Genomic DNA, 13,374 nt, shown 5'->3' on the forward strand with positions numbered 1-13,374 from the left:
ATCGACGGCCAACTAAGTCGTCGTTAGTGCAGGACCTATAGCGACAGCCAATGCTGCCCGTCGCTATAGGGTATCATTTTTTTTAAAAAAAATTTACTCTTTAGCTACGCTTTTGGCTTTTGGCCGTCGCTGTAAAGATTTTTGAAGAATTTCTTTTTTTATTTTACACCAGCCCCCTCATGTATTGCAGAATATTGGAGATATCCCTAATATTTTGAAATTGATGACCATGACCCCAATTACCAATATGAAAAGACCCAAATGCCCCCACTCTACTAGAATTCATTTTGTTACTATTACACAGATTATGATACAAGATGAGCTACTAATTTTACTTTTACATTACAAAAATTATAACTAATTAATTGCCTTTGCTGAGGTCTTGATAGGATATGAAGCATCCGTGGCTATACCACATATTCCCTCTTCATAAGCTATGCTGCGCTGCATTCTTATGTAACCTTTCTCACCCCATTCTGGTCCCCATGAGTTCTTCACTATCCAATACTTGGTCCCATCTAAAGTTGCTCCATAGCCCACGATCGCCACCCCATGAACTAGTTATTTGCCACAATCTCCCATGAATATGCCCTGTGATCATAGTCAAGTCGATTCATGCATATAAATTAAATTCAAGGTTTATACTAAAGCACATCAAATCAGTTTATACTAAAGGTTTCGGATCCACAATTTATAGCAATATTTATATGGATGATCCACAATTGTAGCTCCCTGCAAAGTTATAATTCAAATGCAATGAACAAACATAGATATTGAGATAGGACTGCAAATTCATGAAGACATGGGCACATTAAAGATCAATATAAAGTAATGTTAAAAGCTTGCAATGTAACTGGACAAGTCAGTAGGTATATGTATGCTCCATCAATTCAGTAGACATCCACCTTTCCCACCAAAGTAATTCAATTTCTCCCCAATACACATCAATTTCATTGTTTCATAATCAAGAGTTTAGATTGGAAACTTACACTGAGCAAGACAGCAGTTTCAAGGGCATGAGCCTCTTTGAATGTTACATAAGCAGTGCAAGCATATTCTCCAGATCTGTTTATAACAAAGGGAATTCACCCGTCATGAAAAAATACAATTACACACACAACGCATTTTTTTTATGAGTAAGCTGGACTTAAACCCATGACCTCAAAGTTTAACTGAGCTATGGGTCTAAGCCCACAGACACAACATACATTGGAAATGGTATAAAAGAAAGTGTTTGGTAGTGTTCAAATTTGTAGTACTCCTTTACAACAACCCATTTTGATAGTGAAAATTTAATGGAGGAACCATAAATTTACATATGAGCCTCTCTTTGAATGTTACATAAGCAGTGCAAGCATATTCTACAGATCTGTTTATAACAAAAGGAATTCACCCGTCATGAAAAAATACAATTACACACAAAACGCATTTTTTTTATGAGTAAGCTGGACTTGAACCCATGACCTCAAAGTTTGACTGAGCTATGGGTCTAAGCCCACAGACACAACATACATTGGAAATGGTATAAAAGAAAGTGTTTGGTAGTGTTCAAATTTGTATTACTCCTTTACAACAAACCATTTTGATAGTGAAAATTTAATGGAGGAACCATAAATTTACAAGGCTAAACCAGTTGATCTTCTCATAAATTTACATATTAAGCTCATAACACTAAAAATTGTGGCAAAAAAGTGAGATAACAAGCTTACCTCCTCATGTGGAGGAGTGAGAGTAACCAAATCATACTTCCGATGCATCCTACTGTTGTGAATAACCAGCAGCCAAAGCTATCAGAGTACAACATAACATGAGATAAACCTGCAAGAATCAAAACTAATTAGATACAAAGTCCCCAAATTAGGTTCCAAAGCACATTAATTAGAACTTGAACAGATTTGGGAAAGAAAAACGTGAAAATCACACAGATTAATCAGATCTAACTAAAGCGATATACAAATTAATCAAAAGCAAGACTTCAAGATTCTGATTGAAGCAAAGATCTGAAATACTGATTCTGATTGAGCTTGTTACGTCAGATAAGTTGATTGAGTTGCCACGTGCCTAAGTCAGATTATCAACACTCTTCTCTTAGAGACAAGATCCGGAATGGCATCTTGTTCCTATAGCATAAGAATAGTGTTTACGTGGCCTGTTTTGGTAGAAGTTTAAAATACATTGGACACCTTACCAAGCCTTTTTTGGAAGCAGGTCTTCCCCCATTGTGATAAAGCTTAATGGTTCCATCTGAAAAACAACATCACCTTACTAAAATTTCAAACAGAAAAACAAAATGGGATATGACCATGTCAACCATAGTGTTTTTAATGCTCACAGATACTGGTTCAAAGCCAGATAGTTCTTTGAAAGTGTTCTCTTTTATCATAATTGTAAACTTGCACTATACATAGCAAAGACATTTGTCAACATCAACCTTTCATTTTACAATTGATTATCTGACTTGATAAATTTATACTAAAGAAGGTGAGAAAAATGCTTACAAATTGAACTGAATTAGGGAAAAGAAAACAAGAGATTGATATAACGTTATGTGCATCAAAAACAGAAACAAGGAAAGGCAACCAAACAACAACTACCCAGAAAGAACAATCCAAATACACAGTTCTATTACATAGTCAAAAAAGACCACTTTTGACTTCTCGAACATTTTGCTTCAAAGGCATAACGAACCAAAGACAACAAATCCAACCCATATTAGTTATGATAGAAATCAGTTTAAATAAGATGAGAAATCGACAAATTTAAGAAGGATTGGCGGGGGGGGGGGGGGTAGGTCCAGCCACTACAGTAAAATGATGATGCAAATCATCAACATCATACATTATCACATCACAATAAATTAGCAGATATTTTAATATTCGACACATTAAAAAAATAACAATAATACATACATATATATATATATATATATATATATATATATATATATATATATATATATATATATATATATATAGAAAATCAATATTAGCTATAACATGATGATGCACATTGCACCACATCATGTACTGCCCATGTGATAATACATCATGCACATCATGCATCATGAACCATGCCATTTGAAAGCTCACCTCAGCTTGGCCCTTGGCTTGACCAGCTTTGTAACCCATGCTTTGAGAGTTACCAGACATCTTTGTTTTTCTCTTTTTGAGTCTTCAAACACAAAAGCAAAGCAAATCAAATTCTCTCTTTCTTTGATTCTGCAAAGCCAAGCCATACACCACGCTGATTTATCACCCATTGTTCCCCAAGCTTCTTTATCGATTCCTAATATTCCATTTGGTATTGAAGTCTCATTCTACAGTAAAGTAAAATAGGAAGACAACAAAAAGTCAGACAATTTCAAGAAAATTAAATTAAACACTACATGGAGCATGACAAGCATGAGTATCTAACAAAATCCACGTCAACAACAAAATACACCAAAATTTACTAGCAAAAGGATAAAATGAACACCATACTGCCAAATAAAAGCATAGCACAATGACTGTATAGCTTATAAGCAGAGTAGTGTCCAGAAGTATAGGTCAGGTGTTCAAAACCTCCAAGAAAGCAATGATTCCTTGAGACAAACCCCAGGGTATGGTACAGCCTGCACTTACCCGATGAGTGTAGTGCGGGAGGATAGCACAACTCCCAGGGGGAGTTATAGTCTCACCTAAGGTGGGGATTCTCCCAGAGATACCAACAGAAGGGGGAAAAATTGAAAAAATAGAGAACCATAACAATGAGAATACAAATGAAAGAGTGGGCTAACAGGAAAAACAAGAAAAATGTGAAACTGATAATTGACAGATGCATTTATGCTGTAAAATGCAAGTGGAATTATGAATTATTCTTACCACACACAGCCTTCAGGATTGGACAGCCTGTGACAACCAGAAATAAAAATTAATAAAAAATAAAAAATAAAATCTGCCATAAATAATAATCTGGACTCGACAAAGAGATGCTTGTGCCCATCATTGGATCAGTCCTTTATTTAATAAAAGAGATGCTTGAGGCAAACATGATCTATCCCATAATATTATAACTTCTGAAAAGAAATTCCTAGCTAAAACATTCAAAATAAGATAAACCATGTCAAGTGAAAGAGCATACACTCAGGAACATTTGTTCTTGTTGGCGCAGCAATTTGCAGCAACACTACTTTATCATGCCAATTTGACAATATGCAAATATAAGAAACAATTGACAATAAAGACTATTTATATGCAGAAAATTAACAAAAATTAATGGTCTGAAACACATCAACTTAAACACCCAGTCATGAGTCACCCACCCAAGTGAATAAAAAGAGACGCATCAGCAGCGAGAAAGGGAGTGATGCCTTACAATCCAATGGCGAGCAGACAAAGGATTACAATCACGCATTGCTTGCATTTCAGATTTGAGCAGTTCCTCTTCTGCATAAAATGCATTACTGTGAACATTATTGTTCCCTGGTTCTTCAACTTGAACATTCAACTCAACCACCTATAGAAACAGACAATGCAAAACTATTAATATCATTTTAATAATGATAATGGCTCACATATGGCACTACTTCATTTTACAACGAACTACTTGTCTTGAAATATGAAACAGAACATTCAACTCAACCACCTATAGAAACAGACAATGCAAAACTATTAATATCATTTTAATAATGATAATGGCTCACATATGGCACTACTTCATTTTACAATGAACTACCTGTCTTGAAATATGAAACAATACCTTATCTTTTCCCTCCTCCTTTATCCGGGCTTGAGACCGGTCCATCTACGGACCGTACTTGACCTAATATTATCTATGAATTGACTCAATTTACCTGACCCAACCCATTAAAGTGAAAGATACTGGGCAATCTTCCATGAACGATTACCAAATATGTATTATTAGTAATACATAACAAATCAGCATACTCATTATTTAACAACTTATCAAATATGTATTATTAATAATGTGAGTTGCAATTAATATAATATGGTGTTATCTACAAAGCTTTTATCCCTTACTAATGAAAATAGATAGAAGTATCTATAAAAGAATAAAAATCAATGAGATTTAAAATAAAAAAAAAAAAGAATTATTGATAAGGGTTGACATTGGATAGGAAACAAAGCCACAAGAAAGAGTTGTGCAACCATTGGATCTCAGATATACAAGTTCAAGAAAGTGTGTGAACATATAAGTTCACTTTTCATGAGTCTATGGATCCCGACCCTTATATAAAGTAATATAAAAATATATTAGGTTGTAACATAAAAATAATCTGGTATGAATTTCATAACATCACCAAAATTTGATTCAAAATGTAAGGAAGTATGTAAATTATATTATGTAGTTAATGGGCTGAGTCACTGTAACTAGTCACAATATTGAATATTCCCCCTTCTTGTTGAAAGCCTAAGAGAACAAAAAGAAAAAGTTGAATGTTAAAAGAAAGTAACTAATTAACAAAAAAATTAAGAGCTTAGAATTGGGAAGGTATGAACACATAAGGCATAGATGGGAGTTGGCACCTCATGAAAATCAACGATGAGAGTTTCGAGATTAGGGGAATTATCTAGTAAGCAAGTCAGCAAATTGAGATGGTTTTTACTAAGACCAATCCTTATCTTTAGATACTAAAATTTAGGCAAACTTTCGAATACATCTCGCTCCGGCATGTGAAACTTCCACATTACGGAAAAGAAAGAAAATAAGAAATATAAAGTTAACAGCAGACCAAACATGCTTTAATTTAATATGAATGAGTTTATACAAGAGTTTATGCCTCAAATAGAGAAATGTAAGCAGGCATGTTAATCAATCTTGTACAAAGAAAGTCAAGTAAGGCTATAATTGGTCATTGAGAAGAACTGATTTGGTCTAATAAATAATCAAAATGAGATTTTAAACCTTGCTTGTAGCCATGGAGATCATTCTCACAAAACAAATGCAGAATATGTATAACAGAGAAATTACAAATCGAACTAAAATTTCTGAATTTAAATCGAACCAAATTTTCGAAATTGGGATTTTGGATTGAAATCGTACCAAAATTTGAATCAACGCTGTAGAACTTAGGATTATACAGCAAAATCAACAAAATATCAACAAAAATCCAGGGTTTAGGGATCGATTGGACAGAAAAATTAACAAAATACGTAGCAAAACATACCTTAATTTTCGGGAGGCCGAGGTCAGATCGGATCTGATTATTGAACCCTCACGCGTTTCAGAGATCAAGATAGAGAGAGATCGACAGCGAGGCAGAGAGGTTCTATGTCGAATAATCCTTAAAGAGTGTTCGAGTTTCAGCAGCTTGAGATCTTCGAGCTTGTGATCTTCGAGCTTGAGATCTATTTCAAACGAGATCTTCAAGTATGAGACAGAGGCTTCGAGTTTCAGCGGAGATGAGAGAGAGAGATTGTTCGAGTTTCAGCGGAGAAGAGAGAGACGGAGATGAGAGAGAGGCGGAGTTCGAGTTTCAGCAGAGAAGAGAGACAGAGACAGAGATGAGAGAGACGGAGTTCGAGTTTCAGCGGAGATGAGAGAGAGACGGAGATGAGAGAGGCCGAGTTCGAGTGTTTGAGGGAGCGAGTCGAGTAATAAAATCGTTGTTTCAGCGACGGTCAGACTTTGACCGTAACTAAAAATCGTCGTTACAGCCCAGTTTTCCTGTAGTGTCAATATAAGTTCATTGATTATTAAATCATATTTTCCAACTATGGAATTCATTTTTATCAATAATATTGAAAAAAAAATACAATATTTATATCAAAATAGGATCCGAGCAGTGTACAGAATCCAACTGATAGAAATAACCCGTTGAAATATCCTACCCACGTATAATTTATTATAAAATACAGTTAAACATATCAAATATGCAAGTTGGTGTGAATTTGAAATAACTAGTTGAATTCTATATTTTTGGAAACTTACCACAAATTTTTAATAAAATTCTAAATAAAATTTTCACAATCTATGATTACTAATAGAAATTGAAAATTTTCTTACAATCTCTGTGCGAAAGGATTGAAACACGTGCATGAAAATCGAGGTGGTCGACAAGGAAATTAAGGTAGTTTGAACTTCGAGGTGGCTGATTTTTTTATCTAACCCAGTGATTTCAAAAATCTCGATGCCATCGTCCTTTCTCCCTTCTACGACGGAGGACGGTTTGATCCCGAAATAGATGAAATTCGAGGTCAGAGTTTCGAAACATCCGTATATAAATGCGATTGATTTTTGACAATACGAGGTGAAAGAGAAGATGAAATGAAGAGATCTTTGGTGAATTTTGTAGATGTCGAGGCTGCGGACCTTTCTCCCTTCTACGTCAGAAGTCGACGGCAAGCGATTTGCGACAAATCCGAAGTTGAAAATCGAAGAAAAAAACAAATTTTTTTTTAAAAAAATGGGTTGGCTGGTTTTGGGTCGTTTAAAACGAAGGTGAATAATGAAAAAAATTATTTATATGTCTCTTGGGACGAAATTGGTATTTTGCCTATTGTTTCGATCGATGATAACTTGACCGTCCGGACTCTAAAAATGATGAATAAATACTCTATTTCATATAATTTTTCATTACGGATCTAAAGTATAGTCAATTTCTATAAATTCTATCTCTAACAAAAATTTATATTTTTAGCCTCAGGTGACCGTTAAAATTGACGTCATTTTCGTTTTTCACGATAATTTGATTTTCTATGCTCAAAAAATAATAAATAAATAGTTCATGTTTAATAATTTTTCATTATGAACCCAATGGTATGATCAAATCTTAACAATTCTTACTCTAGTAAAAAGTCACTATTTTAGCCTGGTTTGACTCAATAATCGAGGATTTTGTAACTTTTATGTTCAGACTTGCATTTGAGCATGCTAACAGACTAAAGTATGTTTTTTTAATTATTTTGAATCCAATGGTAAGATCAGATTTCATTAAAAATGATAAAAACAAAGTCTTACAATTTTACCTTGAGTCCCACTTTTAAGATTTTCTCAAAATTTTACTATATTTTTTCTCGAGATACGAATCGAAAACTCGGGGTTTTACAACTGCCAAGGAAGCCTTGTGACTTAAAGGGTTGGTCAAAGAGCTGGGTATTTAAAAAGGTGGAGTTTAGTTTCATTGTAATAGTCAAAGTGTCATTTATTTGACAAAGAACTAAGTGTATCATGCAAAGACCAAGCACATATATGTGAGGTTTCAAAGGATTAGGTAATTGGTTTCTTCTGGTGAATTATTTCTTGAGAAAATTCATACTTCTGATAAGTCAAAGACATATTAACAAAGCTTGTTACCTCAGATAAGTTCAAGCATTGCTTGGACTTGATTAATGTCTTTAGGTGTTAGATGGAAGACGTCCCAACCTATTATCTCAAATAGAATTCCAGGTTATGTTTTTTTTTCTCCTAAGGGGTGGATATTCGCCAAGATGGGGGATTGTGTGTAGTATGTGGCTCATCTTGAGTGGAACATGTATATAGAGAAAACAAGTGATGTCGAGAGTGAAGTGGAGCAGAACGACTGTATCTACCATTTGGGATGTAATTTACTATTTTATTACCATGGACAATTAATAGGTTGGGGGTGCGTTGCCGTATGATACATGGGTATTATTGGAATTTTCTAATACCTCTTGTACGGTTACGGTTTACTATAAATTCATATGATGTAACCCTAAATTTGACAAATAGTGAAAATTTAGCCCCTCGTTCCTATGGATGTAAGCACACCGCCAAACCACGTTAAATATGTGTGTTTTTCTTATTTTCTTTTTTGGTACTATTCATCATAATTGCCACACGTAACACATTAAAAACAATGGCCTTAGTGATAGAAAAATACAATTGGCCAAAGTTGCAACCAGATGTGATGCAGTACGTTGAATGATACCAGATTTGTCAAGCTTCCAAGGGTCACACGCAAAACACAGGGCACATTCTATTACCAAAAAATCTTTTTTAGTATTCTACTATGTTTGTCACTATTCATAATCCATCATCTCAATTGCAATAGTGGATCGTTGGTTTTTCTAAGATTTTTTGGTAGTAGAATGTGCATGAATGCAAATATATATACATGTTTCTCTAAGTTTTTGACAAAGAAGTATTTGAAAAATTATGCAACAAGATACGATTTCGAAACATTTATGTAACTAGCTAATTAAACTTATTTGATTTCATCTAAATATTTTTGCAAATTTAATGAATTTTTGTGGATCTGAAACTAAATTTACCCTAATATCCTTACACAAAAAAGTCATATTTTTTGCATTTGAAAAGGGGTGTTTATATAAGTCTATAGTACTGACCATACAAAAATTTTACGTTTTCGTAATAATGTATTTACATGACAATATAATTTTGAGAATTAGTAAATATTTTAAAATTTTATAAGCTTATATAAATTTTATCATTTTTATGTATTTTCACCTTATTTTTATATTACATTAATAGTCCTTACTCTAGATAGTTGAGGTAAAACTTCACCATCTATTAACATGATGTATATCATGAAAATAGGAAAAAAAGGAAATTCATTAAATGTTACATATTTGGTTCAATACATATTACAACAAATTAAATAGGCTATTAGTATAAAAAGATTTGACAAGTTGTAAAATCTTTAAAAAATATTTCAAAATGAATGTAAATCTATAATTTAAAGAAAGTTTTTCGATATAACCTTCGCACCACTCCATTATTTACTTTTATCTATGTCACAAACAAAACAAAGGGGTATTAATAATTGAGAAATTGACAAGTTGTAAAATCTTTCAAAAATCTGTATTATGAAAATACAAGTTTTCTACCATGTCTAATCCTAGAGGAGGGGGGTGAATAGGATAATTTAAAATTTCTTTCAATTCTTCCAATTAACCTCCTAGGTATTTAGTTAAACAATGTGATAACCTAAGTCCATTCACCAAGTCTCAAATGTTCTAAGTTTCTAGTTTGAAAAGACATAAAACTCACTTAGATTCTAAGCATGCATAATATGTCATACATGGCATTCAATCAATATATGCATTCATGACATTCATGACAGTCATTCATCCAAGTATGAACATAACAAAGACGTTTTCACAAATATGAGACAAGCAATTTATAGTGGTTCAGCAACTTGCCTACATCTACTCCTAAGAGAGCTTTTTTCTAAAATCTTGGTGTTCACTTCAAACCTTACACAAATTTTTTTCCTAAGCTAAATTCCAAAATCTTATTGTCTTGAGAGAGGAAACACCTTACTTAATGAGCTAAGTTTTATACTTAGAAAACTCACAACCTTGACACTTGACAAGAGTTCTAGACTCAAGCAAATGCTTAGTTTTTGACAAGGTCAAACTAAGAAACCACCTTAGATGGTTTTGTGAAAACAAATATAAAAAAAACTTACAAGGACACACTTAACATGTTAATCTTCCAATCTTGACTCTCGAGCTTATCGATATCCTTGACTTCTTCACTTCTTTCAACTTCTTTTAGCTCCTTGCTCCAATAGATGCTTCAAGTGTGTTAAAGGTGAAGATGGACGGATAAAGGGGGGATCAAACAATGACGGACATGGGGTTGATGATGATTTCAACTTAGGCCATGGTTTCCTATGATATGAGAAGGCTCCAAGGGATAAGAGAATCTTGGGAGCTAAAATTGTCAATGTTTGACCAAATCCAAGTGAAACAAATGGCTTCTAATTTATAAAAATGTATTAGGGAACATCTTTCTGTCAGTAACAGCATCAAAGAAGCAACGGTCAGATTTTTCAAAAATCTGACACTTGGACATGAGGGGCAACACTGTTGGTGGCACCGACGGAAAATGCTTATGCCACCAATAGACCCCTGAAAAGTCCACTTCTATTAGTGGTTGAGGGTGCCACCCCTACTCCTACCAAGCACCAAATTTGCTGGAATTTGGGCTGATTAAACGGGCCTAATGTGTATCGATTTGGTTGAATTTAAATTCTACTAGGGTGTGTCGGGAAGGTCTTAAATGTTCTATTTATTTGATTGGGTTGTGCACACAAATGGTCGATCTCGTGAGAGCATGTGCATCGAAGTAGTGTTTGCACGTGTCCTTGAGTGTCTGGCCTATGTCCCTATGTGTCTAGCATGTGTTAATTACATGTCTTCCAATATATACAAATTTAACACACCACAAAATCTTGGGATTGACAAAATCAAGGCACTAACATATTATACCATAGTCTTGTTGTCTTTAAATTTATGGGTGAAAAATCCTATATGACCTCTCCACTTGATGTAACATGAAGCATCTTATGATTTAGGGTATAACTTATCATTTTCCATTCCTTTTGTAATTTTTCATTCACTATTTTGGATAGATGAGACTTCAATTTTTATCAACCCAAATCCCAATGATTATTGACATTTCTCTTAACTAAAATATTGCAAAATGGGTGCATCCTTTGTTATCAAATTTATCCACAAGGGATAACGGTCCCACTCTCAAGGAGGAGGTTGACATCCCGGGTGTGTCAATGACAAGAGACTGGGTTTGAGATGATGTGATGTCTTCTTCTATCTAGCCAACATTTCTTGCACTTGAATGCTTAAAAAACACGAGAAATATGTTGTTCAGGGTGGTATAGGGGATGAAGCCATTGTATTTATTATGTTTGGTTGTACTGCAGGAGTCACCAAATGGATTGATAAATAAGGCATGGAACCATGCAGCAAGCTCGCAATAGAAATTGGCTGGATTTGAGTTTGTGGCCAGAGCTCAACATAAGGCTGAAATTCTAAAAATAACAACAACAAAAAACAACATGAGGCTAAAATTTTTGCACTAAACAACTAAACCAATTGCATCGACATACATTAAAATTTATGATATGTTTTTCAACCATATCCAAATTCTCTTTTAAATCCACCTTTCAAACCCTCATGTCACTTTGTATCGATAAGATCTCAGAAGATGGTTAATTCAGGAGCTCGGTCAGAAACCTTAGTTATTATAAAACAAAGACTAAAATGTGATCTAAGTTCTTTGATGTATCAAATCTTTACATTTAATGCAATATCTGATAATACTTATCAAATTTGATGTAGATGTGACATTCTCTAACTCACCTTCCCCCAAACAATACAATCACCTCAACTCAACCTCAATTGCGTTTAGACGCTATAAGTCCAACTCAAGTATTAGCATTAATAAGGCATGGGCATAAAACCCAATAAAAGGATTAGCAATCCCATCCAGCTCACCCACTACTTGGCATTAGACCTAGACCAACTGTAAGGTGACACTTGTCTCTGGGTTTTAACTATTAAACTCCCTCTCAAAGACTATACGAGGGTTCAATAAAATTACTCAAGTCCCGTTGTAAAAACCTACTCCCTCTGCAAATTAACTATTCATCATCTTTTTCATCTAAACTCCTCATTTTCTATTATTCACCATTATTCCCTAATTAAATCTTAGGAGGATCTTTGGCAAGTGTCACACCGAGGCCTCATCCTTCTTCATTCAGCCGTCCAAGGAGTCAAAGTCAACTAAATCAATGCCAGTCAAAGGAAAAGATTACAAGATCAAGGCACAACCACTCATTTGAAGATCCTGCTCATCTCTAGAAATGGAAGCCTGAAAAAGCCTCCACAAGAATGGAGTCCGTTTAAAGATTTACACAAAAACCCCAACATTTGAATTCTCTCGTTAAGCCGGCTGATTATGGTCATATCTGAATATATTGAAAAATTAAAGAAAACATGATCATGAAAGTCTATTGTGAAGGAATCACAAGACCCCCATCAACTTCCAACTACCAATTGTATTTCATACCTTCAATATTAGGGTAACAATTGGGATCCTTGATGAGCTAGACCAAAAAAAATTTCCAACTCACACAAACTAAAATTTGGAAGAACTTATTTCAATGTCTTCATCATAAAAAAGTATTGTGGGCTCTCCAAACCAGTTAGATTGCCTAGCTGGCCAGTCATCGAAACTGGAGTGGTACATTCCCTTACCTAGACGAAATTTGTCATAATGCAACTTGCTTTATTATTTTCTCGCAATATAATGCCAAATTTTCATTTGCATAGCCTATAACTAATTAGAATTTAAAGTATTTTGATAAAAAGGCATCATTACTTTGCATTGGAAGCAACTAGGTCAAATGATTAATGCAGCACGAAGCGTCTTATGTTTAGGTTATAGTTTTTTTCATCCATCTATCTGTTATTTCGTTTTTGCTATTTGGATTTATGATGAATTTGTACTCATCGATCCAAACCCCGATAGTTGTTCCTGGCATTTCCTGTAAACTAAAATATTGCCAAAAAGAACACGCTGTACATCGATGTTGCTCACCAAATGTGCACCTGTGGCACATCTCCACCACCAAAAACGTCTCCT

At 34.3% G+C, this 13,374-nt stretch overlaps 1 protein-coding gene across 9 annotated transcripts; it reads right to left on the reverse strand.

Annotated features, from left to right (window-relative positions):
• Nucleotides 1–252: 252 nt before the first annotated feature.
• Nucleotides 253–6,668, reverse strand: LOC147387752 (uncharacterized). 9 transcript variants are annotated; one of them, XR_015171596.1, is made up of 8 exons: nucleotides 6,167–6,668; nucleotides 4,354–4,494; nucleotides 4,120–4,167; nucleotides 3,861–3,887; nucleotides 3,090–3,316; nucleotides 1,710–1,818; nucleotides 990–1,065; nucleotides 253–591 (listed from the first exon to the last, which is right to left on the reverse strand). XR_015171596.1 is itself a non-coding variant. In XM_086421898.1 (6 exons), the coding sequence occupies exons 2-4, from the start codon at nucleotides 4,399–4,401 to the stop codon at nucleotides 1,791–1,793; spliced, it is 303 nt and encodes a 100-aa protein (XP_086278024.1). In that variant the 5' UTR covers nucleotides 4,402–4,494; nucleotides 6,167–6,668; the 3' UTR covers nucleotides 253–591; nucleotides 990–1,065; nucleotides 1,710–1,790. The 9 variants fall into 9 exon arrangements, 2 of the variants coding, with proteins under 2 accessions (XP_086278024.1, XP_086278025.1); XR_015171593.1 differs by having other exon boundaries at nucleotides 4,301–4,494; XR_015171594.1 differs by adding an exon at nucleotides 2,189–2,244 and having other exon boundaries at nucleotides 4,120–4,494.
• Between the last annotated feature and the right edge of the window lie 6,706 nt (nucleotides 6,669–13,374).

The sequence above is a fragment of the Akebia trifoliata genome, chromosome 13 (assembly GCF_017979445.1).
Source record: "Akebia trifoliata isolate Shusen 1 chromosome 13, ASM1797944v1, whole genome shotgun sequence".
NCBI lineage: Eukaryota > Viridiplantae > Streptophyta > Magnoliopsida > Ranunculales > Lardizabalaceae > Akebia > Akebia trifoliata.

What these genes read in the sequence shown, in the direction of transcription:
- LOC147387752 (XM_086421898.1), bottom strand. Translation starts at nt 4,401, where the DNA reads ATGCAAGCAATGCGTGATTGTAATCCTTTGTCTGCTCGCCATTGGATT. An exon ending in TGTCTGCTCGCCATTGGATT is followed by an intron (nt 3,317 to 4,353) that starts GTAAGGCATCAC and finishes ACTTTACTGTAG; the next exon opens with AATGAGACTTCAATACCAAA. An exon ending in AAGCCAAGGGCCAAGCTGAG is followed by an intron (nt 1,819 to 3,089) that starts GTGAGCTTTCAA and finishes TGATTCTTGCAG; the next exon opens with GTTTATCTCATGTTATGTTG.